Consider the following 27,255-nt stretch of genomic DNA (forward strand, 5'->3'; position numbering starts at 1 on the left):
GCATTAAAAACATCATTTCCAGTTTACACAGAGAAGCTGGAAGTAGCTTTGTTTTTCTGTTTTAAGTCATTCTGAGCCTGGCAGGGGCTGCAGGTGTACAGGCGCGGCACCCGCTGGGCTCAGAAGACCCTCTGGAAGCGAGGGGAGCAAAGGTGGGATACGCCCCCCCCAAATCCACAGATAAGTGAATCCACAGATACAGGTCCCACTTGTAGTGCAAAGTTATCAGCTATGACCAAGGGCTTCATAATCATTAATAAAGCATTTTTGGAAAGACCAGCCCAAGTTATTCTGCTGCCTAAAGCAGAGTGCGAGATGCCCCCTCCCAGGTACAAAAACAACAACATCTACAGTCATAGGTGATTGCATTGGATCCCAAACATACATGATGTGTTGGTGTACAGAATTGTTCCTGCAGCATGTTGCTGGAGCATGGTGGCATTGCTACAGTGCCATTGCTACAGTGGTACCAATTAATGTTGTCCATGAGAGATTCTTCCAGCAGGCAGATTTTGGAAAATCTTACTAAGGTAGAAATCTCCAGAGTGGAATATATTGTATTTGGCTCCCTAAAATTGGGGTCTTGGTGGATGGTATAAACTGGAAGAGCATTCAGAATCTACTGCATGGCACTGAAAAGGGATGGAAAATTTGTTAAATGAAAAAAAAAGCTTTAAGTCCTGTACAGAGAGAATGACTGGGTGTTTGACTACATAGAAAACTTTCCTCCCTAGTCATAGGCAGAAGCTACTCCTCGGGAAAAGGCTGCAATGTGCAACACAGATTCTTATGCCATCATTACACTATCCTATGCGGGGACTGCAAGATTCGCACACTACTCAGGATTCACTTTATCTGCAGTGAGGATATCAGCAAGCTATGGATCTGCAAAGCATACAACAAGTGGAAATGCTGGTAGCACACCACCTGGGCTCATGCGCCAACTACAGGGAGGAGGAATAGTCAGTGGTAGAGCACATGTTTTGCATGCAGAAGGTCCCATGCTCAAGTCCCTGTGCCTCTGTATAGAGCAGAGAAAATTTTCTGTCAGAAACCCTGCCAGAGCCACTGCCAGTTAGTGTCAACAATATTGAGCTAGATGGGCCAATGGTCTGGCAGCTTCCTAAGTTTCTACGTCCAGTAAATGAGATTATTTGCGTTGATCTGACTGCATAAGCAACACATTCGTCTTGGGGAAGCAATATAAAATTGCACCAGTGAAGCAATGAATGATTTGAGAGGCATGCTACCAATATGGAACAGGGTCCCATACACTGTCTGGAGCACAATACAGTCACCTGGAAAAGTAAAATGTTTTGTTAAGACAGAGGCCTGTTTTAGAGACAAACATGAACACACAGTCTATGGCATGGTTTGAAATGGATTTCCAGATGTGGCTTGGAAGTTATACCAACCTTTTTCCCCTTTTGGACACCAGTGATGTGATGTCACATCACAAAAGAATAAAAAAAACCTGTGGTTCACTCAAAACAAATAAACATGATCTCCTGAACTGAACTGGGTCTATGTACACAAAAAAATATCAGTCAAATGGGGGAAAGATGCAATCTTGACATACACATTTTCCAGTGCTTCCCCACCTTTCAGGTGCCCACTTTGCCCCAAGTTATACATTGCAATATACACTATTTGACTGCTAAAGCGGGCTGTTTCATTGTTTTATATGGTCTTAAAATCAAAAAGATTTTCATATTGTCCTTAAAACAAACACACCTTTCTATTCTGTGGATATAAAATATCTGTCAACTTCCTGTCTGTAGTAATGAACTCCACTATTCAATTTGCCATTAAACACAAACTAAGGGCGCAATCCTAACCCCTTATAGCAGTGTTTCCCAGCACTGACATAAGGGCAATGCAGCTCTGAGGTAAGGGAACAAACATTCCCTTACTTTGAAGAGGCCTACCTGAGTGACACCCAACTGCAGGATGCAGCACACATCCCATTGGCACCACTATGCCAGTGCTGGAAAGCAGTGACATAAGGGGTTAGGATTGTGCCCTAAGTTAACAATCAATGATTATGGAAGTGAAAAGCAAATACAAAGTACAACTGCTGTACTATATGAGGCACCAATTATATTTGCTGCAAGTACAGCTTTTCCAAGATTCTCATGCATGATCCAACTCTGGGAGGCACTCTGCTCAACAACATGTCTAAATACCATTATTTGGATTTAATAAGAGAGCCACAAGAAATGAAAAGCATCTCATTTAGCCAAGCATCTCTCAGAATCAATGATGCAACAACAAATATTATCTTAGTATTTACATAAAGAGTTACAAGGATTCAAACCACTGTTCATGCATACAGGTGTATGACTATAAATTTCCTTGTGAATATGTTCATTTTAGAAGTCTACACAGGGACTGAAGCCCTCAAAAACATTGACTATAGATAATCAATACTGCTGTGGATGCATAGAATGTAACATAGAACAATCGTACACGTGAACTGATCAACTATCAATAAACACTGTACACGTGTTGACTATATCATGGAAGTAGGTCCTATGGAATTAATTTCATGGAACTCACTTCTGAGGAGACATGCCTTGGATTGCACTATAAATCACATTTTTCCAATTATTTGCTTCCCCATTAATCCAAGTTTAAATCTCCAAGGCAACACTCAGTAGCAAATTTAATCTTAGTTTTTTTTTAAATTTGCAAGTGAAGTTGGGAAACAAAGTGAGCCCATTAAAGGTTGTTAAACTTTGAATTAATTGTGTAATAATCCATATACGTTGTGTACAAGATATACCTTCAGCATTATAACAACTAACCCACATAAAAACGAACTAGACAACATGCCTTCAAGAAAGCAAGCTAAGCTAAAGCTAACTTAGTGTCTGCTCTATTCTGTTATTCTTGACCAAACCTGCTGGAGCTACATGTTTATACAGGCCCTGAATGCAACCAAGACAATGTATTCCTAGTTTGCAAGATATAAAGATGACCTTTAAACACCAATACAAGATGAGGGCAGGACTCAGAATGACCTGAAAGCCAACTTTTAAATGTAAAACAAAGAGCTCAAGGACCTCAGAATTATTTCAAAAAGACTCTTAAGGGTATAAATACTTTAATATAGATTGTGGACCCTGTGCTGGTCTCAAAATAAAAGCAATATAAGAATAATTTTTGAATAATGGTTAGTTGTTTTAGGGACAAGCTTGCAAGATTATTAGTTATACTGAATTCTTCACCCCAAAAAAGAATAAAAAGGTAGAACATTTTGAGCTATATTTAAAAGTTAGATTTAATTCTTAAAAAGAATACTTCATTCAGAGTAGCAACTTAGAAAAACTATGATGTATTGTACAACCTGTTAACAATTAAGCCTGCAATCCTGTAAATGCTTACCTGGAAGTAAGTCTTTTGGATCTCAATGGGACTTACTTCTAGGTGGACACATATAGGCTTGTGCTGCAAGGCCATTATCTAAAATAATTAATTTCTGACACATACAATTAAATGTGCACATCAACATCAGAATATCTGGGTGGGAGGGGAAAGCACACCTTTACAGTATGCACAGAAGAGGTCCCACATTCTCTCCTGTGCAAGAGAGCACGGGAAATGCTTCTAATTTGGGACTTGCCAAGCACAATACTGTATTTAATAAGAACATGTATTAAAAATAAATTTAATATACTGTAAAAGTGGGTTGCCTGATCAATTGCAGGCACCGTTTCAGTTGATCAAAAGGTTTTTTAAAATCAATTAAATGAATATATTAAGCCTACAATTGTATGTACATTTTCCTGTGACCAAGCCCCATTGTAATAGTTGGGTTTGCTACAGAGTAAACTTACCAAGGATTGCACTATAAGCACTGCAGCCCTAGTAACACTCTGAAGTTACTGGCCTTACTGGTTGTCCTCTTGAAAAACCCTAAAATTCCTCTCCAATCATTGTATTCATTTTTTCTTAAAGAGGCAAGGGCACACCCAACATATTAACAAAGAGGTTCCAACAAGAAGCAGTGGTGTGTGTAATACTGGCTGTAATACTGACACGAATGTAAGCACAATGAAAGTGCTTAACTTCAGACACATCTGTGTACTACTACACATCTGTGATCCAAGCAGCACAGTGAGTATTCCACAGTCACACAAAGCAAGTGTACAACTTAGTATCAGGTACCAGGCTTGTAAACAGCCACTCACCTGGGGCAAATAAGGAGACCAGGCAGGGAAACTTTTATAAACTGGAGATGGTTCTTCCTCCACACTTTCAGAAACTCAGGACCCAATCCTATCCAAACCTTCCAGCGTTAATGCAAACTGTGCCAGTGGGGCATGAGTTGGATCCTGCAGGTAGAGGAGCAGTCATGGAGGCCTCCTCAAGATAAGGCAACGTTTGTTCCCTTACCTCAGGGCTGCATCTGTGCTAGAAGGTTAGATAGGATTGGGCCATCGGTTCAATACAAATTACTAAAATGCATAGTGTATATGTGGGCAGGTGGTTAACCTTTTTAAATCTATCTGCAAGGCTTCTGGGTATAGAATTTCTGCATCATGAGCATTTCAACTTTCAACACCATGCCCTTTTCTAGCCTTTCATTATTATTATTAATATTTTTTTTGCAATCTTAAGACACTTTCAAAAAAGCAGACATTCTTGGAAATTCAACTAAATTCTGTACCTTACGATCTTACAAAGAAATTCAGAAATATCTATATAGAAGCGTAGGATCAATGCCTGATATAGGCTCAGAAGCCAGAAGAGAGAATTGAGTAACCCTTCCAGTGATTGAGTGCAAGGGAACTTTAGTGCCTTACATAGTACATTCTCTCTTCCTATGTCTAACGGAAGCAGAATAAATTAGTGCACAATAATCAAATAGTTGCTTAATTCACAAACCGACTTTTCTTAATGCAAAGTCATGGCTTACCATAGTACTCAAGTCAGATGTTTATATATTTTTAATTTCTACAGCCTTGTAAACAGACTGATTCTGAGACAAATTCGTGGATGTGGAGTAAGTCCAAACTGAAACTCTCTACCACAATATTCAGTCAATGTTCCCAATTCAAAAAAACAAAAAAGTGAGTCTCCTAAGTATATCCAAAGGCCAACCCCAGACTTTACATTGGCACATATTTTTGCAAAACTGGGAGCCATACCAGAGTCTGCGTTTACAAGAGTAACATAGCATGCAAGTTAACTAAATCACAAATCTCAGCTGCCAACATTTCCATGACCATGGAAGTCGCTGAGGCTGAAATCCACAAGCTGCTGGCTCACACTGCCGTATTCTTGTTTAAAGTGACAGTATTCCACCTTAACACTCGCTGACATGCTCCACTGACTTCAGACAGAGGGACGACTCCTAAATGTGCAACAACAACAAAAGTGACATCTGAACATCAACAAGATGAAAACCAGAACTGTTCGGCCAACACACTCTTTCTTGTCCTAAGCCAGATAACAGAAAGATAAGTGATATAGTGAACAAGTCATAGGCAGAGATTCTAGGTAAGCAAAAATAAAAAGTTTTGTGGTTCCCCCTTCAATGAGGGCTGCCTCACTCTCCCAGAAAGTAACATACAACTTCTTGCAACTCACTGACTTTTCATGAGTCAAGCGGGACCCCTGGCTGGCCCCAAGAAAGAGCTTGTGTCTCCAGTGGCAACTGTTCATATCTTGTCAGTGAACCTCTAGGTCAGCCATTTTCAGCCACTGTGCCATGGCACACTGGTGTGCTGTGAATGGTCTGTAGGTGTGCCACGAGAGTTTGGGGGAGGGTCATTTGTTAGTAGGAGTTCTGAACCCCCTACCAACAGCATGGTGTGCCTTGTCAATTGTCAAAGAACTGATGGTGTGCCTTGACAATTTTAGTACTTTGTCAGTGTGTCGTGAGACTAAAAAAAATTGAAAACCACTGCTCTAGGTGGTTTGAAAGCACTACCCTCTTACAAACACACCACTGTCCCGATACACATGTGGTACAAACACAATAGAAAACTTTTCTCTGTAACAGCACCCAGGATGTAGGATTCCCTGCACAAGGAAATCCATCTTGCTTCTCGTCCCCTTCTAAAGACCACTTTTGTTTAGACAGGTGTTCAACACGATGAGCTAACAATAACCTCTTGTATTATTTTTGGAATGATTACCGATCTTCTCTGTCATCTCCAATCACCGGTTCTGTGTTTTTAGAAGTTGTTTATGATGATTTTTAAATTCAAATAATTTTGTTAGTTTTATTTTTGTTCACTAATAAAGGAAAGAAAAACATATTTTTGACAGAGACCTTAAATGCTTCTTTAAGTAGAAAGGAAGAATACAAATTACCTTCTTAATACATTGATTAACATTTTCTTTATTCTATTTTCTATTTTCCACAACCCCCGCAGATACCAAAATCACAGATAATGAAATCCACCAGACATCACCTCAGGTATCACTGGTGGTACCCATACCACTGCTTAAGAAACATTTTTATAGAAGTAGGCTACTTCAGAAATGCATACTTTCCTAGATACATGCATACTTCAGAAATGCATACTACTAGATGCAAGGGAATGGCAACAGGATGTGGCATCTGGTGGGCCACCGTGTGATACAGGAAGCTAGACGAGATGGAACTTCAGTCTGATTCAGCAGGGCTCTTTTCCAGTTCTTATATATTTTAAATAATGCATCCTTTGGAGTGAGATATTGTAATCAAGTTGTTCCCGCTTCTTCAGAGTTTCCTCTCCTCCAGATGAGTTCCCTCCCATTTCAATGTTTGCCTCCAGATGTGCAAAAGGTCCAGAAGTTAAACAAGTCACACACTTTGGAGGCACACCAGAAAAGCCAAATGTTGCACAGTCTTGCTTTCCTCCAAGCTACTTACATACTTTAAAAGTACTGTACTACAGGCTATTCTGTGTTTTTTTCAAAAAAATATATATATATATATATATATATATATGTCTAGAGCAAAGCACAACCCATTCAAACAGAGGAACATTTCAGATAAACACACACAGCCTGTTCTTCTTCCCCCACTTTTGAGACATGGTGTTGCGTTACACTGTAGGGTGGTCCTGAGGCTACTTATGTTTCTTACAGTCATCACCAAAAAATCTCCACAGGAACAAACATGCAAAACTGCAATTTCTATAAGTCATAGCTGGTCCTGGTAAACAAGGCTGAGCAAGACCTATTGTTCATGTGGATTTCCAGCTCCACTTTCATTTATTTGCAAGTGGAAACCGATATTCCATATGACAGTTAACCAGCATCCCAATGTAAACACAAAGTTGCTTAATAAGTTTAAAAAACAATTTTTAAAGTCACTGTGTTTGCATCTACCTTTTCAAACAAGATTTGGTTACTTCCCAATTTATTTCAGCAATAAAGTACTCTAGCTCTGGATTGTTTACATGTCCACTCCAGTAGCAGTTAAAGTAACGAGGGGCTATTATTTGCCCTTTATACTCAAAAAAGTAGCAGCTATCCCACAGTGTCTGCGCCAGATCACTGGGGGCTCTAAGCCTTGCCCTAGGCCCCCTGTTGCCATATTGCTGCTACCAATAGAGCGCATTCAGTAGTTGGCCTAGCTGGGTAGGCTCTCTGATGAGCATGGGCCCTTAGCCAGTACCCAAACTCTAATGCCACCCACTATGTCATATTCCTTTGCATAGTGTTTGGAGGATACTGGTCCAAATCCACGAACGTTAAATTAGGAGTAAGTCCCGCCACAGTCAGTGATGTTCATGCACAGGTAAGAGTACAAAAGATTGCAGCCTTGGCCAAGTATTTCCACTCAAGAGGACGAGTAATTGTGCTGCATTTCCAAAATGTCTTTTGAACACCAACTGCAGCCATGGGAGAGGAGGAGCAGCTGTTGGTGTAAAACCATTTGCGAAAACTCAACTGCACTCTTGAACTTAACACGCTTGATCAGGATCTAGGTCAGTATCCTGCTTCCCACAGTGGCCAATCAGATACCTCCAGGAAGTCCACAGCCAGGCCCTGAAGGCAAAAATCCTCTCCTAATGTTGGCCCCCAGCAACAGACATTCAATGGCATACCCTCTTTAACTTGCAAGCTTCATAGAGACATAATGACAAATCACCAGACTGATCTACCTATGGCCAGAGCAGACAAGCCAAGGTCTTTCATTGGAGGCAGGGAAGCATGTAGCAAGGGGGCAGACAAGCAATCAGATCTAGAAAATTAAACAGTGCCATTATGAATACAGCCACATGTTGCACAACTTCTATATGGGAAATAATGTGCGCTCTATATGTAGGTGCAACAATGAATGACATGGTGCACATGGCTATGATGAAAAGTAGCGATTATCTACAGCACTCCAGAACCCAACATCACATGCCGTCATGCTTTTTAAAAAAAAGTGATGAGAGAAACCTTGTACACACGCGTATCACATTTTTTGTGAATTTGTAGTTCACCTTTCCAATTCCCTAACAGAAGAGCTCAATGCAGCTTATATTGAAGAGCATAAAAATGAAATTACATTATAAATTAAGCAATAATAAAAACAAACACACAAGGGGAAAGCAATCCCAGTGACCATGTACATGTAGGTTTAGTTCCTATGCAGAAGTACTTCCAATGTAGAAAGCAGTCCTTCCTTTGGAAGGGGCTTTTGGTAGGCAAGGACAGAAGCTCATTTAAGCTGGGTGGAGACTGAAGGAAGAAAGTAGGCAATATTGAACCACTGACAGGCTCTTCTCCAAGGAGATGCCTATTTTGAGGCCTCCAGGATTGAGGAGGACTCCTAAACTCAAATTCTTTTTGCTGTGGTTAGGCAGGACCTTGCCTCAATCACACCTGCCTTTGGGGTCAACTTGTGATAGCAATTTGGTAACCACCCCACACCAATCAAGCCATGGCAACAACCCAATAACCTTCAGAGTCAGCCTGGAAGAATATTTTATTTTAAAAAAAATCTCTAGCCTGTCTTTCTTGAAATGACTCAAGGCGGCTCAAAGCAAACGTTAACACACAACCAGGGAAACAGAAATGACAATAAAAAGCCAAGAAACAATTTCAGGAGAGAGAAAGAAAATAAAGAATAGACACAGCATTTACAAAAATAAGTACTCTGTAGTTAACTTAAACCAGGCTAGACAAAGGCCTAGCAGAACAAAAACATCTTCAGTTGGTGCCAAAAAATAGGCAAGGAAGGAACCAACTGCATATCCTGTGGAGAGAGCTCTGGGTTATGGGGGCCACCGCTGAGAAAACCGTCTCACACACTGCTGCCAACAAGGCTTCAGAAAGCGGTGGAACCAGTAAAAAGAGCCTCTCTGGAGGATCTTATAGAACTAGCAGATTCATATGGAGAAGATAGTCCTTCAAATTCCTTGGTCCTAAGCACTGGTATAACTCTCATAGGGCCCGGGTATCCTGTGATACTGGATGGCACGCCTTCAGGGGTGGCAGTGCTGCCTCCACAGCCATCAACAGCACCACACAGCCTCTTATCCCTCACTAGTCTAAATCAACAGTGCTCAAAGTGCCAACTGCTGAACATCAGGAATGTGTTCCCTGGTGTAGCCGGCACTTTGAGTTCTGGAGCACCATGTCTCTTCGTGTCCCTGCCTAGAAATACAGGAGCAACGCCTGCTGGGACACTGCACCATAGATGAGACCGGCCAGAGCAGCACATTGTCCTGATCAGGGGACATGAAGAGATGTGGCACTCTGGAACAAAGAGTGCCACTCACGGGAGGGATGGATTTGGCCAACTGCCGAATCTGGCCCTCAGGCCAGGGTTTGCCTGGCCCTGGTCTAAACTATGTCAGAGCATGCTGAACTTCATGGCAAGAGACTGATAATGTATTACTGCTTCATAATAATATATTTGAATTAATTATATATTAATTTTGATTTCATTGTGGGGGGGATACCAAATTTTCTGTGATCCCAGCAGCAGATGCCAAAGTGATACCACTGATCCAAGCCATTTTTGGTGATTACGTACAGGCAATCACCAGTGCCTTGAATCTCCAGAAAAACTAGCAAACAACCGCAACAACCACACAACATTTCCATTCAACTGCTTGCAGTGTCCATGGCACCATCTATTGCCCCATAGTCCATACAAGCACCACTTCCTTTACCCCATCATCCATTCTTAAAAAAAACAATGAAAACACACAAGAATTAGAAGTCTCTATTATATTATTTGCTTTTTTTAAGTGACTATGGACTAGTTCGCATAATACCTTAAAATCATTCAATCAATGTCATGCAATTAAGAATTTGCATGTACACAGAGAACACACATCCTGGCTCCTCCTCTCAGTTCCGAAGGAGTTTTCTTCAGTGCCTGGGGTGTCACTACATCTGAACTGCTCCTACAAGCAGGGTACTAAACCTAAGGAATAAAGACAATTGAGTTGGGCAGGAGGTGAGCACAACACCCTAATTTGTGGGGAGGGGGGGCAGCTGGAAGATTAAAGTATTGTCCAAATCAGCCCAATAAATATCTTGCATTAGCAAACAAAGATTTAACTACTTTCCTTTTTTGGTCTTGCATACAGCAGGATACCAACTTCATATACATCGCTCTATAAACACATTTGTGATGATCCTACAAGATTCTTTAGATGCTTATGCCCCAGCCATAAACATACTAAGTGGAAGTGCGTGCTTTTCACTAAAACCACTGATCTTACTTCTGAGCAATATGGTCAGGACTAGGACACTCTTCATTTTTTTGTTCCCCAAATTCCTTCCAGGCTCTTTCCCCTCAGTATTACACAACAATGCTCTGCACAAATACACAGACCCCCCCATTTACCTGATTTATAAGCTGCCTTTTTGGTGGCTACAGACCCTCAGGGCACGATACAGACTGGTTACTCCCTCCCCCCATTCACACAGACATGACCAAGGTTTCTGTCATCCATTTTCACACCATACAGCGGCCCAAAGGGTTAACCCTCTTTTTTTCTCTAATATCTTTGGGGAGACATATATTGTAAAGCCCATCTTCATTTCCAACAAGTTCACCTGGAATAAAAACTATCACACTCCTAAATTCAGAATAACTTTTAGACCAGGTGCCACTCCATATATAAACATCAAAAAATCTTCACATCTTATTTCTCATCCTCCTAATTATATGTGAAAAATGAGTCACTAGTCTATACCTCAGAAAATAATTCTAAATGTATCTTTAATGTCCGTTTGTCTTTAAATTCAAGCAATTGCCTTAAGACCCCTACTGACCCCTCCCAAAGTCCTTAAATTCTAGCAGACTTTAGGCACATACACTGTACAAGAAGTGGCCTACCCAGAAGGATATGGCCACAGAACTAATTTTCAGTGCCACAACTCTATTGATACAAGTGCCTCAGCACACACTGAGCACCAAGCAGCAACATGGAGCTCCTGAGCATGCACAGAGCACCAAACAGCAACATGGAACCCCAGTCTTCACACGTCTTGTACCAGTAGAAGAATGGGCTTTCCAATACAGAGGGCATGGCTTGCAGGAAGATCACACCTGCCCCAACACCACTCAGTTTAACAAACTAAAAGGAGCAACAGGGTGTGTAGAAAAAGTTAAACAGAGAGTCCTGCTTTGGAAAAGAGCTGAGTTGTGTGTGCTAGGACTGCCAACTTTGACTGAAGTTTCCAGAAGATTTTCTTTTTCCAACCACAACACAGGCTGCAATCATATTCATACTTACCTGGGAGTAAGTTCCATTGAACTCAATGGCACTTACTTCATAGTAGACATGCATAGGATTGTGCTGACAGTGTCATTAAAAGCCCAAGCCTATTCATGTCTACTCAGAAGTAAGTCCCATCAGAGTTAATGGGACTTACTTCCAGGTAAGTATAGCTAGGATTGCAGCCTAAGAGCACAATCCTATGCATGTCTCTCAGAAATGTGGCAAGTATGGATAGGATTGTAGCCCAAGTCAAGAAGGCCCTTGTTCAAAGCTCCAGGACTCCTTCAATAGCCACCTTTTTTGGAGACTGAGGCTAGTTCCTGGAAGCTGCAGGCTAATTCATGAGAGTTGGCAACCCAAGACAAAATGTCCTACATGAGATGAAATGATGGGCATGTTTTGCATCACATGGGACACAATGTCCCCACATGCATAATTTTGAACCTCGTACTCTATGAGCCAGTGTTTCTCAAACTGTGGATGGCCCACTAGGTGGGTCACAAGCCAATCTCAGGTGGGTCCCCATTCATTTCAATATTTTATTTTTAATGTTAGACTTGATGGTATGTGACTGCATTTGGGGAAATGTTACAATCTGTTCTTTTAACAGGCTATTGTGTATATGATAGTAATTACTCCAGAGTAAGTGTGGGTAGGATTGCAGCCTAGGATTGTTAAAATTTTTCCTGCTTGACAATGTCACTTCTGCTCATGACATCACTTCCGGTGGTTCTTAACAGATTCTCATTCTAAAAAGTGGGTCCTGGTATGAAAAGTGTGAGAGCCACTGCTCTGAGCAACATAAAACACACTTGTATTCAGTTACACTGTAAGGCAACTTTCTGGGAAACTTCAGTCCAATCCTATGCATGTCTACTCAGAAGTAAGTCCCATTAGAGTCAATGCGGCCTACTTCCAGGAAAGTGTGGATAGGATTGGACTGCTCCTCTCATGTGAGGCAGCCACAACCAGATGAAAGAACAGGACACCTCCAACTTTGGAAAAGGAGGATGCAATCCTATCCACTTACCCAGGAGTAGGCCCATTGACTCTAATGGGAATTACTTCTGAGTAGACAGGCATAGGATTGGGCTCTAAGGCTGCAATCCTATCCACACTGACCCAGGAGTAAGCCCCATTGACTCTAATGGGACTCACTTCTGAGTAGACAGGCATAGGATTGGGCTCTAAGGCTGCAATCCTATCCACACTGACCCAGGAGTAAGCCCCATTGACTCGAATGGGACTCACTTCTTTCTGAGTAGGCATGCACAGGATTGGGCTCGAAGAGTCGAGGAGGCCTCAGTGTTGCATATGCGTGTCCCAGCTGTGGCCCTGCCCGACACGCGTCTCGGTCTGAACGTGCGAATCCCCCTCCACACTTACTTGAGAAAGTATCTCTGGCCGGCGTGCGTGAGCGCCATCTCCCAGCCGGGAGGCAGCGGCAGCTCGTCGGTCACGTCGTAGGACTGCTGGCGGAGGTGGGCGTGCTGCTGAGCGGGGCTCGGGGTGGCTCCGGCGCCGGCGCCCAGCTGCAGCGAGGCGGGCGAGGAGTGCGAGCGGACGTGGTGGGCGCCGGCGGCGGCGCTGCTCAGGCGGGGCGGGTGGCTGCCGGAGTCGGTGCTGGACTGGCGCGAGTGGGAGCCGGAGTCCGGCTCCTTGAAGAAGGACTCGGGCAGGATCTTCTTCCTCCACGAGCTGGGCTTGGGGTTCATGACGGAGTTGAAGAGCGCCTCCAGGTCCGTGTCCAGGTCTTGGGTGACATGGATGACCTGCTGCCCCGGCGGGGGAGGCACGGCGGCGGCGGGGTTCATGCTCCCACCTCTGCGCCCCGACTTCCAACAGCAGCCCTTCTTGCCGAGGGGGGCGCCGCAGCCAAGCCGAGCGGGATCGGGACCGCAGGCCCCCCCAAACCCCGGAGGACGCCCGTGAGAGTCTCCAGGGAGGCCACAAGTGGGCGACGCTCCCAGAGCCCGGCTTCGGGGGCCTGGCCGCTCTCCCCGAGGGCCCCGGGGCTCAGCCGCCCCCAGGCTCCGCGGAATCCGTCCCGGGCGGAGAGTTACGCAACTCTTCCCTCCCACCCGCGGCTGCGGCGACGGGTCGCGAGTGCCCCGGAGAGAGGAAAACAAAGTTGCTCCTTCGCAGCGGAGGGGGGAAAAGTTCTCTCGCCGGGGAGGGGGAGGAGGGAGGCGGACTCTCCGGCCCTGCCTACAGTCCAAGGGGGCTGGAGGGGGCGAGCCGGGCTGGAGGGTTCTGGCTGCGCACGCCGACGCTTCCCAGCTTGGGTGCGCCGCTCCGCGCTCTTGCTCTGCGCACGGGACGGCCCGCCTGCCTCGCTGGGGCTCTCTCCGTCTGTCTCCCGGGAGGGGGGAGAAGTGTTTGGGGGGGCAGAGAAGGAGGAGGCTCTTCCCCCCCCCTTACCTGCCCCGCTTCCTCGCGATCTTCCCCCGGCGGCTCGCAGACGCTCCCCAACCAACTTACCCAAAACTCTCCCGTTGGGGGCGGTGCGTCAAGTTGGGCGGCTGCGATGGGATGGCGCGCCTCGCCCCCGCCTGGCTGGCTGGTTGGACGGCCGGCCCGCGGACCCTCCTGGCTTCTCCGCCGGGCACGAGGAGCCTCCTGGGGGTGGCTCGGGGGAGTTTGACGGGAATCCGGCGGGCGGTGCTGACTAACGCGTCGGACAAAGCGAGCAGGGCTACCTTAGAAGGCATTCCGGGTTCAGGTTACAGGGCAGAAAAACCTCTCTCGCCTGTCCGGATCGCTGGACCTCAGGGGATGGAGGGCACCCTTCTCCTGCTTTAAGGGCCCGATGCTGTTCAACTTTCCAGTGCCAGTGGAGCTGCCCCAATGGGGCTTGTGCTGCATCATGCGGTGGGGGGGGGCAGTCCTAGAGGCCTCCTCAAGGTATAGGAAAATTTGTTCCCTTACCTTGGGGTCGCATTGCGGCTGCACCGGTGCGGGAAAGTTGGATAGGATTGGGCCCTAAGTGCCCCCTCTGGAGCCTGGCTGTCCCCACCCCCACATTAACACTTTGTCAGTACAGTGTTTCCCAAATTGTGTGTTGGGACCCATCAGTGGGCCGCAATCTGATCTTTGGTAGATTACAAAAAGTTTTCAAACCCTTAAAAAAAGGACACGAATTATTAATAGTGTGTTTATTATTAGTAGTAAATAGAATATCATTTCTTTCTAGGTTTCTTTTTTTGTCTAGTGGGTTGGAACAGATTGTCATTTTTAAAAAGTGGGTCCCAGTGCTTAAGAGTTTAAAAGAAATTTCAGCACACCTGCAGGACTAGGCTGCCGCCCCTGGGGCAATCAGACAGGGGACTGACAATCGTGCACACTCACACTGGAAAGGAAGCTCCCCTCTGTCCCATGGGCCTCACTCCCTAGTTCCTTCCACTTTCTTGGTTGCCTCTCTTATGTCAATTTCCAGACCTGTGGTTTTCACCTATTTAGCACCAGGACCCACTTTTTAGAATCACAATCTGCCAAGACCCACCAGAAGTGTTGTCATTAACCTGGAAGTGATGTCATGGTCAGAAGTTACACCATAAATTTAGGCTTCTGACCTAAGTCGCAATCAGCCAAAGGTTCCACCGTGCACCCATGCTGTTATTTTGCATAGCTCGAAGTGCAAACATTCCAGCTCGGAAGTCAAAACACAACCCAGATTTGGACCTATATAAGGAATTCTGTGTTCAGGATACAGGGCAGAAAACCTCATGTCTGTCTAGATCGCTGGACCTCAGTGTTAGGTCCCTTCACCCTTTCCAGCATCCCATCTTCCCACCTACTCAGGGCAAAGCATGAAGCCTCTCTCCCGCTGGGACCCCGTTCTGCCCAGTAGCTCTAGTGGGTACCAACTCACAGTTTGAGATATGCTGTTCTAGATAGAAAGCTCTTGGGACAGCCTTTCTCATGCTCTATAAAGCACCATGGAATAAAATAATTATGAACACGGTCTAATGTACAAAGAATGGAATTCAAATAGTTATGGGGTGGCCAAACTGGCTTATGGCTCAATCCTATCCGGCTTTCCAGCATCAGTGCAGCCGCAATGCAGGCCCAAAGTAAGGGAACAAATGTTCCCTTACATTGAGGAGGCCTCCATGACTGTGTCCCCCTCCCCAACCGCTGGATGCATTGCATGCCCCATTGGCATGGCTGCATCAGGGCTGGAAAGTTGTACAGGTTGTGGCCAGCCCGCAGGACATGTGCCACTAGTGGCACACAGTCACTTTCTGAGTGGCACTTGCAAAGTCACCATATATTTTTGAAAAACATTTAAATAATGCATTTAAAGAAAGCACCACAGTAGTTTATGGTTGGCTTGATTTCTTTGCTACTCCTTTCATACTCCCAAGTTTCTAATACTGCAATGGGTGGACTCAAGGCAGCCATGCCTGCTTGATTTGGAAAATGGGGAGGAAGGCAAGAAAATGATAGACAGGAGAGAAAGCCAATCCGGCAAATGATAGTAACTGGCAGATCACTCCCTTACCCAAGGCTAGATTGGTGGAGCACTGAAGAGGAAAGGGGTGGGCTGTAGAAGGCAGCAGGGGGCCAGGCTGTACAGTGCAAAGATGGCTGATCAGCATAGCCCAGGTGGCCTAGCTGGGCAGAAATACCATCTTTGGGAAAATAATCTGCAAAGAGATCCCATCTTTGAGGACAAGAAGGTGGGAAAGTAGGGAGGACTGCTGTGCAGAGTGAACTCATATGGACCATATGACTCATATGAACAAGTCTTGCTGGGTCGGTCATGCAGGCCACCTTTCTTGCCTCATCAGCAGTCAGCCAGGTGTCTTTATAAAGCCCCAAATAAGCAGCAATACTCCTGTGTTTCTTGCTCTGTATCTCTGGCTCTTGGAGATATACATACTGCCCTTGAAGTTCAAGGCTTGAACTTGGAGGCTCAATTTAACTATTTTGGTAATTGCTAAAAATGCCATAAAGGTGGAGTAGCACTTTCAAGATTCTCTACATAAAAAGTGGTACATGCGATGCTGTGGGTTGGCCCCATTCCTGGGTTAGGCCCTCAATGTGACAGCCACATTTGATAAACTTAAGATGTCTGAAAGCTACAATATTTAAGAAGCACTTACATTCTTAAATGTATTTACTCTCCATGAACACTAAACATCTGTTTTAATCCAGTCGTCTTTCAGTTTATACCTGGTAAACAATTAAAACATTTTCAAGCTTTATATTTACCTTTGACATTAATTGCAATTGAAAAAAGGAGCTCGGCCAAAATATTTGTGAGCCACACACTATATGTCAAAGAGCCACCTCACAAGCTGCAGTTTGGCCACACCTGCAATAGGCATTATTGCAGCCTTTTTCCTTTTTCCAAGCCCTCCACCAAGATGGTAAATGAGAGGGCTCTTGGGATGCTGAAGCTACTGAGAATTTCAAAGGATGAGACTTTTCACTCAGTTAAACATTAATTTTAATATGTTTTTCATTTAACCTTGGATTCCATGCACATATTCAGCTCAGAAGATACTTAACCTTTGTATCTTTTTCAAGTGTGCAAGGGCACACAGTGTGCAAGGCACTCCATATGTATTATGCTGATCTTGTCCTGACAATCCTATAAAGTGAGTATTATTACCTCCATATTACAGTTGAGGGAGTGGCTTGCCTATGGCCACCCAGTAACCTCATAGTAAAGGTGAGATTCAAAGCGGGGAAGTCCTGCTTTGTGGCACTCGCTTTCAGCCATTACATACCACTGAGCCTGGGCACACAGAGGAATGTGCACCTGCTAAACAATGGCCCCCTCTTAAATGCATTTCACAGACTTAATAGTTGAATCTTTGATTTTTTGTCTGTAAGCTTGTAACCTTAAAAAATGCACAGCAGACAAAATACATAATTTATACAATGATTTCACATCTACACAAAATAACCACATTTTTCTACAATTTTTAAATGACCTGCTCTGAAAGCATCTAAATGCAAGCAGTCCTGCCGGCCATAGCCATGCCACAACCACACACGTGTATGAACAACTTAATGTGTATACCAAACACATTAAGAGTAGGGATTTCTTCATACAGCACTTAATTCAGGGCCCAATCCTATTCAAATTTCCAGTGCTGATGCTGCCATACCAATGGGGTGCATGTGCTAGAAGTTAGTAATGGAGGCCTCCTCAAGGTAAGGAAATATTTGTTTCCCTTTCTCAGGACTGCACTGTGACTGTATCAGCACTGGAATGTTGGATAGGATTGGGCCCTAAATCTGTGGAATTCATTGCCACAAGATGTATTGATGGCCTAGTTTGGATGACTTTTAAAAGGGATTTAATAATAATAATAATAATACAGGTATTTATATACCGCCTTTCTTGGTCTTTATTCAAGACTTTATTCAAGGCGGTTTACATAGGCAGGCTTATTTAAATCCCCGTAGGGATTTTTACAAATGAAAGAAGGTTCTTTCTTTCAAGAACCACAACATTCAGGTGTTTCATTCTGATCTGGTTTCACATTCTGGCCTCTATCATCCCATGCTCAGAGCAGATGGAATAGCTCAGCTTCAGCTGGTCAGCTGCTTCAAGGTCGCACGGTGCTGGTTGCCTCGAACTGTCGACCTTGTGGATGTTATCTTCAGGCAAATGGAGGCTCTACCCTCTAGACCAGACCTCCTGCCCATGAATTTGACAGATTCATGGAAGTCAGGTCTTTCAATGGCTAATTGTCATGACTCTGGCTTCACAGCAGCAATAGGCATCTGAATGTCATTGCTCCCCTGTAACTGGTATGAGAAAAGTATGCCTTCCTCTCCTACTTGTGGGCTTCCCAGAAGCAGCTGGTGGGTCACTGTAAAAAAACTGGATGCTGGACTGTATAGCCCTCTGGGCTGATCCAGGTTGGTCTGTTCTTATGTACCATGCAATACTTCATCAAGCCAACCGTAATTACCACCATTGCAGGGTTATTTTTCCAGATTCCATCTGAATATTATATTGATTCTAGGACATACACAGGCAGTTCAAGTGCAGAAAAAAAATCTTCTTGTGTTAATGCAGCAATTTTCACCAGAAGCTGTTTTCCTCAAACACCACCAGTTAGCAGTTATGGCAAGAGGAAGTTTTCTTCTACGTGAGTACCACCTTGCCCAAGAATAATATCATAAGTGTAAAATAATCAGTCTTAAGACTGACAGATAAAACATTACTGCATAAGTGTTTATTAGGAATCAGAAAAAGATAAGAAAGCAAAACGTTAGATCAATATACCAATAAATAAAACAATGGTGAGTATTTTGCAAAAGGCAGCTCTACATAAAATTAGATAGCTCACATTATCAGCTCATTTATTTCTATCTGCTTAAGGTAGACAATTCTAACTTGCATCAGGCAGTACTATATAGTAAAATTAGCACCCAAGCCAATTCAGCCTGTAAACATCGCTCCAAGATGCTGGCACCAGAAGATGTTTCAATTGATCCAGATGCATCGTTGGTTAGTGAACACTGTTTTCCATCCGAGATGACAAACACTATTTGATGTTGCGCACAATTCGCCGGCAATGGTTTGTTTTCATTTCCCCTAAAGCTTGTTCTAGTTGTTGAATCAGATGGCGCAAAGTAGCAGGGTCAGTTTGTAATACTTGGGTTGTTTGAGTTCCATTCTTGTTAAGGTGTAGCTTTAGCATCACAGTGGGCTTAATTTGTTGTCTCAGGCTTCTGCTGGCAAGCTATTCAGGCATTTTAAAAGAGAGGTGGTAAAAGCAGTATGATTATTAACAAACAATCATATTTACAGTTCAGAGCATTCAGAATAGAACTGTATGTAAGAAAAAATATATACATACAGTATTGCTCAATAAGTACTTGTCCCTCCCTTTTTTTATTTGTATACAGTGCATTCCATTTATGGCATTCAACCACCCAATGTCACTGAACACCAAAGTTCATGTCATTCTTGTTGTTGTTCCCTTGTCATTCCTATATGTTGTCCGAATATCTAGGTATCTACTGTTGCTTTTGGTGAACCGACTTCACCAAATGGTCTACAAATAGGTCTACAAGGAAGCATGCACATGCAGTGCTTCCTTGTAGACCTATTTTAGCATTGGAGCAGGATGAAATGGAAAGATCTATGTGACTGGTTGGAAACTGCTGACTTACAACTAATTTCAGTCTAAGGGTGGCTACAAGATCATGGACATTAAAAAAAGGATGCTGCCTCCTCACCTGTTCCAGCCTACTAGTTCACTATTTTGCCAGCCACAGGTAGTTTATTTCACAATTGGCTACATGCCTTCCAAGGGAAGGCTATAGAGCCATGATAAAGCACATGCTCTGTATGCAAAAGGTCTTCAGTTCAACCCTTGGCATCTCCTGCCAGGAGAGAAAAAAGAAAGATTCCTGTCTAAATCCCTGGATAGTTACAACCACTGTGTGAACAATACTGACCTAGATGAATCGAGCGTCTAATTCAGTATAAAGCAGCATCCTATGATCCAGCCCACTACAGGAAGTGGAAGGCAGGGAAGGGGGGAAAACTGAGGAAAACACCCTCCTTTTCCAGAAAACCTGCTCATGGCCTAGAAGGCTGTGGATGCTGAATCTATGAATGAGTATCTATGCTTATGGGATGTTTGTGAGCACCCACAGTTAGGTGCTCACCTTAGTGCTCAGCTCAAGAATGGTCTACTAAACAATATAACTGCTAATTTTTAGCAAAAACTAGGCTAGATATTTTTCCTTTTATTTGCTCATTAAACCCAATCATAGGCCTTAATTATGTTTTAAAATGCTCATTAAATACAATTTCAGCTAAAACCCTATTAAGTGGTTTCAGAAGCTTGTTTTTCAGTTTCTAGTTCTTAGCAAGAGATTACTCCTTCAAAATAAGTGTTGAAATTCTAATAAAATGTTTTTGTCTGTCACAAGTCGGGCAGTTATAAATCTGACATAGTACTGTGACGAAGATGGGAAATTTGCAAGAAGGGGCTAGAAATATTTCCCTTAATTTCAAGCCACAACTTCAGGCACAGAGAAGCCTGCAAAATGGGCTGGACTGGCAAATGAAAGATTGATTGACAAATCATTTACGATATGCAAATCACTAGTGCCTTGTTGTGAACAAACACTTATATGATTGTGTGCTTTGCCACAACAAACCTGGGCATATCTACTGAGGAGAAGCACTCCTACCTGCACATCAAGTCTCCATTCTAGATTGTGATAACTAGGAAGCTTTGGTGCCAATTCACTCAGGATACATCTGATCTCCTTTCTGTTGTCAAGATACAGCTGAAGTAATAAAGCATTCAGTTCCTCAGAGAATCCCAATACAAGTACGGAGTCTTGGAAATCAATCTCGGATATCTAGAAATTAAATAGCATAATAATGTAGGAGAGAGTTCTTGATTGCTTCTATGACTATTTTATTTGCTTTCAATCTTAGTACTTCGTGCTGTAAAGATCATGTTTCTTACTGTGAAATATACAGTTGACCTGCATCTTACATAAGGGTTACGTTCTGAGGTCAAAACATAAAGTCAAAATCATGTATAATCAAAATCACATATAATCAAAACTGACTTAAAGTCAACAAATACACACTGTCTAAGAACTAAAACCACAGTATGAGGGACTGAGGAAATAACAGCTTCATTCTCCCATTTCAGGCTTGCTTTGCAGTATAAACAGAGTAAGTGGGATGAGGGTGGAGTCCCCTGCACTAATTAAACTACTTTTTCGGTGTGTGGGGGGAGTGTTTATACTTGAATTTCAGAGCCAGTCATGCATAAGATGTGGGCCAATTGTATTTGAGAAAAAAAGCTTTTTTTCCTGTTTTGGTGGCTTGGGGAGCCCCTACAGGGCTCCCTGGACACACGCACGCCTCCCAGAGGCTGGCATTCCCTCAAGTAAGCTGGAAGCAAAAAAACCCTTCCCCCAGCAGCAGTATGATCCTAAGGATCCTGTTGCTGCCATAGCCCCTCCCGTGTACACACTTACAGTGCTCCCAACTCCCTTGTAGGAGTTTGGGAAGCACTGTCCACTCCTTCTTCTGTCCCTACTCTCTCTCACATGAATTCATCTTTCCTCCAACACCCTTAACAATCAATAGTTGATTCATCTCTATCATGGTGAATGCTAACTAGGGTTCATTCTGAGTGGCACCAGGATGGACATCAGGACTGGCACTAGGATGCAGGTCTCTTGTTTTCTTGTGTGCTCCCTGAAGCATCTGGTGGGCCACTGTGAGATACTGGAAGCTGAACTGAATGGGCCTGTGGCCTGATCCAGCAGGACTCATGTTCATTTCTATGATCCCATGATCCTGCAGCCCACTCCTCATCTCTTAACCATAAGTAAGAAATGGACAGTGTTACATTTGCACTAGCCTCTCTCACTCAGACTTATGGCCAAAATAGTATACACTGTTCAGAGCATTGTTTCTGATCTATAAATATTCAAATACTTTACTGCTTGATCCTCCAAGTTCTTACCAGCAGTGCACGCTCACTGAAATGAACTGAGCTTGTGCTGGTGAAGGAGCTTCAGGATTAAATTTTTTGAAAAATTCTTAGTCCTAAGAACATAAGAACATAAGAACATAAGAACAGCCCCACTGGATCAGGCCATAGGCCCATCTAGTCCAGCTTCCTGTATCTCACAGCGGCCCACCAAAAGTCCTGTGTCCAGCCATGCCTTTATGATCAATCAAAAACACATTATTGATTATTCTACCAGTGAACCTAGTCTCTAGTATGTTGGCCCATAGTGTGACACAGCAATAGGTGAGCAACTAACCAATAAACATAGCCTGATTCGTTCCTGTACCTTTAACATGAGCTGGATCTGCAGAAATCATTTGAACATTAATACCTGCTATTGTCTGAAGATTGCCATTAAAGCCACAGGAAGTAGTAAAAAAATTGGGAATTATACCTATAACTGCACCAAAACAGAAGATGTCATACTCTGTAATTTTTCTGAGCTTTCATCTGAAGTGGCACCTTTTTTAAAATTCCAGGACACAAAATGTCTCAAATGTTTGTATCACTAATATGTATTTAAAATATTTATTACCAGGCACTTCAGCGAACAAGGTTTATATTAAAGTGTTGTGCTGTTTTTTTAAAAGGTTAAAAATGTTTTGAAAAATAAAACAGAGCGCTTTTAGTTATCCTTACCATGAGTTTTGCGCTCTCAGTAAGAAGGTATGTTAATCCCTCTACTCCATGCTGAATTGTCTCACTACTAACATTAAGTTTTCCTGAAAAATGAACACATAAACATATATCAAAGTACAACACTGAAGTTTGCTACAGAGAACAACTGTGATACTCTGATGAGAAAACACCCAGAAAAACAGGCCTAGGCTCCAAATCAAAGTATATATAAATGGATAACTACAATTGAAAACAGTGGCAGAATGAGGCCCACAGACAGATTATTCAGGCCTACTTTGCCCACTTAGGGCCAAATTTTATCCAATTTTTCAGTGGCAGTGCAGCTGTGCCAAAGGGGTGTGCACTGCATCTCATGGTGGGGAGGCAGTCAGAGGCCTCCTCAAGGTATGGGAACATTTGTTCCCTTACCTCAGGGCTGTGTCGTGGCTGTACCGGTGCTGGAAAACTGGATAGGATTGGGACCTTAAGTGGCACACAAAGAATTGGAGATCATGGCCTTAATAAATAGCATTTGTTTCACAACTCAGAAATGACATATTTTATACTAGAGTTGCTAACTCATCACGAACAACTTAATTTAATAAAAATAAAACTCTTTAGAGAAAATGCAGTATATGCATACAAGTTTCTCTAATCACTATATAATACTAAATCCAGCTTTTAAGGACACAGTTCACAGTATATCATCTAAAATTTATTTCCTACTTTGCCAATATAAGGACTGCGATCATAAGCACATTTACCTGGGAGTAAATTTTACATAAACAGATTTACATAAAGAGATTTACATAAAAAGAGGCTCACTTCTGAGTAAAGATGCCTCAAACTCTCCTGTTAGTTTCTCTTTTTTACTGCTCTCTGCTTTGCAAAGGACTTTTGTGTTCTGTTTAGTGCTGAAGACTGATGTTGTATGATATTGACTGATGTTGAAGACTGAAAACTGCTCGATGTTATATTTTCAAAATATGAGGGAACAGCCACTGATTTCTTTGTTCTAACAGCTTTCTGCACAAAATGACATTTTCTTGTTCAGAGCCAAGGTTGCACTGGGTCCTGGGGCATGAGAGAGGATGGGGCCTCCGTGCGAGCGCATAGCATGCATGCTTCAAATCCTCCATATCGGCCAGGCCTGTTGCCTGGAGAAAGGCAGTATAGAAATCTCCTGAATGAAAGAATAAGCCTTTGCCCTTTCTTCCTATCTCCACCCACACTCCTTCCCTTGCTACTTACTATGCTGGGTTGTCAAACAAGCAAACAGAAGGGTACTCCTTGCTTTGCTTGCAGGGTTCCCAGTTGGCTAATAATTGGAGGAGGAAATGCTTGCATGAACATTCCAACAGCCAATCAGATTGCATGGCCACCTCTTCTTGGATGCTAGGGCACTGGGAAGGGAGCAGCCTAAACTGCTCCAACTTGACTTTCTTGCATAGTCATAGTCCAGGGTCTCTCAGACCAATCTTACACACTTCTGTTTCACTGGCCAAATACCCACAGTGATTCAGAAAGGCATGTTCCCAATTTGTTCTTGTGATTCCTATTATCTCAAGGGTCTTAACACTCCAGAAGAGAAAAGGGTACATTTCCTAGGCAAAAAGCCAAACACTGAGTATAAGTTCTTGCACACATTCACCTGACTAGCCAAACACACCAAACAGGTGAGCGTACAAGTCCTCAGGGCAAACTGCCTTCCAGTAGGTACCACCACCACTTCTAATGGGCCTTGCAAGATCTCAGGCCCCACTCACCCCCAACCACAGGGACTCAAGACTCTAGTCCACTTCGAGGCCTAATCCTATCCAACTTCCCAGCACAAATGCAGCTATGCTAATGGGGCATGTGCTGCTTCCTACAAAGGGGGGGGGGCGTCACAGAGGCCTCCTCAAGGTAAGGGAATGTTTGTTCCCTTACCTTGGGGCTGCATTGGCACTAAAAAGTTGGATGGAATTTGGTCCTGAATGGCCTGGGTCAGACTTGCATGACTCCAGTTCCTTTGTACTCAACACAGACACAAGACTGTAATAATATAATGGTTATTTTTAAGAACAGACTTAAGGTTGCTTGCTAGTTAGAAAGGCATTTAGGAATTTGAGAGAAACATGTTGCTCACTATTTTGCAAATTTTATATTTGGTTCTAATAAAGAAAATGCCTGACTTTGGCATGCTGAACACATCAAGTCTACACCATGATTCAACCCCTACTAATTGCTCTAAACTTCTGCAAGGACCTAATGAAGTGCTGCCTTTCAACCATGCTTCTCTGGTTCTTACTTGCTGCTCCTTCATAGATTTTCGGGTTTGTGCCTTTTCTTAAGAATTCCATAGCAATACGGCCAAATTCACTGACCACTGAAAAAGAAAACAGAGGAATTGTTTGTAGACCCTCCTGACAAGATTATGGTTACGTCACAGAAAACAAGTTGCCACATGGGATAACCCTTGCTGAGAAGCAATAACACAAGAGTACTGCTTGAGGCCTTGCTTTGTGCATTTTCTAAAGCAGTGTTCTTCAACCTATGGGTTGGGACCAAGATGGGGTCACAAAGCCTCATTTTGGTAGTTGCAGCACACTTTCAAAGCCTATGCACGCTTTGCTCGCTAAAGCCTAAAGAACTTGGATTCAAACAAATAATGGTACTGCCTTATCAAAACTGAGTTCATGATATAATCCTGCACAGTCTCCTCTTTCTGTCTAGCCCTGCAGCTCCAAAGGCCAACCCTGCTATCTCACAGGGTTGTTGTGAAGATGTAAGAGGTAGGGGGAAATGAGACAGATGGGGGCAAAGGGTGGGTAGCAATAGGGGCGGTTCAGGTCACAGGAGGGGGGCAGGATTGGCAGTGGGTCCCCAGTCTCATACTTCAGTTATTTATTTATTTATTTATTTATTTATTTATTTATTTATTTATTTATTTAATATTGGGATCACAGAGCAAAAAAGTTGAAGACCATTGTTCTACAGGCATCTGGATGTCCACAGGGAAACAGCCGGATGAAATAGGATGCAATGGACCTCAGGTCTGATCCAGAAGAGTTTTTCAAAACTTTTACATTTATGGCCCAGCTCCCAATTGGAGAAGGAAGTCCAAACTGGTCAGCTGTGCATATGGCTATAACCAGAGTTAGCACAGGTATTCAATCCAGGGGTGAACAATAGGCTTGCTACCACCTCACCCAGTCATGGCTCTTATAAGAGCATAAGAAGAACCCCACTGGATCAGGACAAAGACCCATCTTCCTGTATCCCAGCTTCCTGTATCTCACAATGGCCCACCAGATGCCTCAGGGAGCACACAGATGACAAGAGACCTGCATCCTGCTACCCTCCCTTGCATCTGGAATTCTGAGGTAGCCTACTTCTAAAACCAGGAGGCAGCACATACCCATCAGGGCTTGTAACCTGTGATGGATTTTTCCTCCAGAAATGTGTCCCATTCCCTTTTAAAGCCGCCCAGGCCAGATGCCATCACCACATCCTGTGGCAAGGAGTTTCACAGACTAATTCCATGCTGTGTAATCCTAAACCTTTAACAATTGCATGGCAGGCAGAAATTCAACGAGAGCTTTCCCTTGAATACGACTGCCCCTGTCATCGACTGCCCTATACTGAGATCACAGGCATCCCACAAAAAGTCCCAAGAAGGGACAGCCACAGTCTTGGCCGCAGTGCTCCAGCCACTTACTAGGGAGCAAGCCCCACTCACGTTGGGGGACAGGGACCCTATTCTAGCTCAGGAAGGGGGGGCATGCACAGGCCGGTCCCCCAGCCGGGCTGGGAGTCCAAGCCTCTGCCTGTCTACTCAGAAGCAAGACCCACTCTAGTCAAGGGGGCTGACTCCAGGGAAAGTGTGGCGAGGGCTGCAGCCTGGGTCCGGGCGGGCAGCACCAGCAGCCCTACCTGAGCTCTCCACCTGGGGCAAGAAGCCCAGGTGCTCCTTGTGCTCCTCCGACAGCACCAGCAGCATCTTCCCAGCTTAGCGCCTCCCGCTGACCAGACGCGGCGCTTCCGCACCCGGAGGAATCTCCTCTCCGCGCACGACGCGCTGCGAAAGCGCTCCGCCCAGAAACAAGACCAGCGCGGCGGTTCCTGAGCCTATTCGTTCCCTTCAGCGTTTGGCAACCCGCAGGGGCTCCTCCCTGAAGAGCTCGCCAGTTGTAGCTCCTAATACTTAAATGCTTAAGAAGGGTTAGTGCAGGGGGTGGATGGCGGGGGTGCCTTTCCCCATCACACAACACCAGAACCAGGGAGTGTCTGTGGAACTCCTTGCCATATGATATAGAGTGGATGGGGGGGGTTCATTTCCCCCTCACACAACACCAAAATCAGGACAGCCACTGAAATGGAGTGTCTGTGGAACACCTTGCCACAGGATATGGAGTGGATAGGGAGGTTCTTTTCCCCCTCGCACAACACCAGAA

The 27,255-nt window shown here is 43.9% G+C and overlaps 2 protein-coding genes across 2 annotated transcripts in view; both read right to left on the reverse strand.

Annotated features, from left to right (window-relative positions):
• Positions 1–14,164, reverse strand: part of WWTR1 (WW domain containing transcription regulator 1) — a 112,860-nt gene extending 98,696 nt beyond the window's left edge. Inside the window, exon 1 of the mRNA XM_066620550.1 lies at positions 13,062–14,164. Coding sequence (XP_066476647.1) covers positions 13,062–13,489 — 428 coding nt within the window. The 5' untranslated portion in view covers positions 13,490–14,164. The remainder of the gene's footprint in view (positions 1–13,061) is intronic.
• Positions 14,165–17,224: 3,060 nt separating this feature from the next.
• On the reverse strand, positions 17,225–26,859 carry COMMD2 (COMM domain containing 2). The gene is made up of 5 exons (XM_066620928.1): positions 26,735–26,859; positions 25,110–25,187; positions 22,841–22,923; positions 20,853–21,026; positions 17,225–19,387 (listed from the first exon to the last, which is right to left on the reverse strand). Exons 1-5 carry the CDS (start codon positions 26,799–26,801, stop codon positions 19,190–19,192), a joined length of 600 nt encoding a protein of 199 aa, XP_066477025.1. The 5' UTR covers positions 26,802–26,859; the 3' UTR covers positions 17,225–19,189.
• Positions 26,860–27,255: the final 396 nt, after the last annotated feature.

The sequence above is a fragment of the Tiliqua scincoides genome, chromosome 3 (assembly GCF_035046505.1).
Source record: "Tiliqua scincoides isolate rTilSci1 chromosome 3, rTilSci1.hap2, whole genome shotgun sequence".
Lineage (NCBI taxonomy): Eukaryota > Metazoa > Chordata > Lepidosauria > Squamata > Scincidae > Tiliqua > Tiliqua scincoides.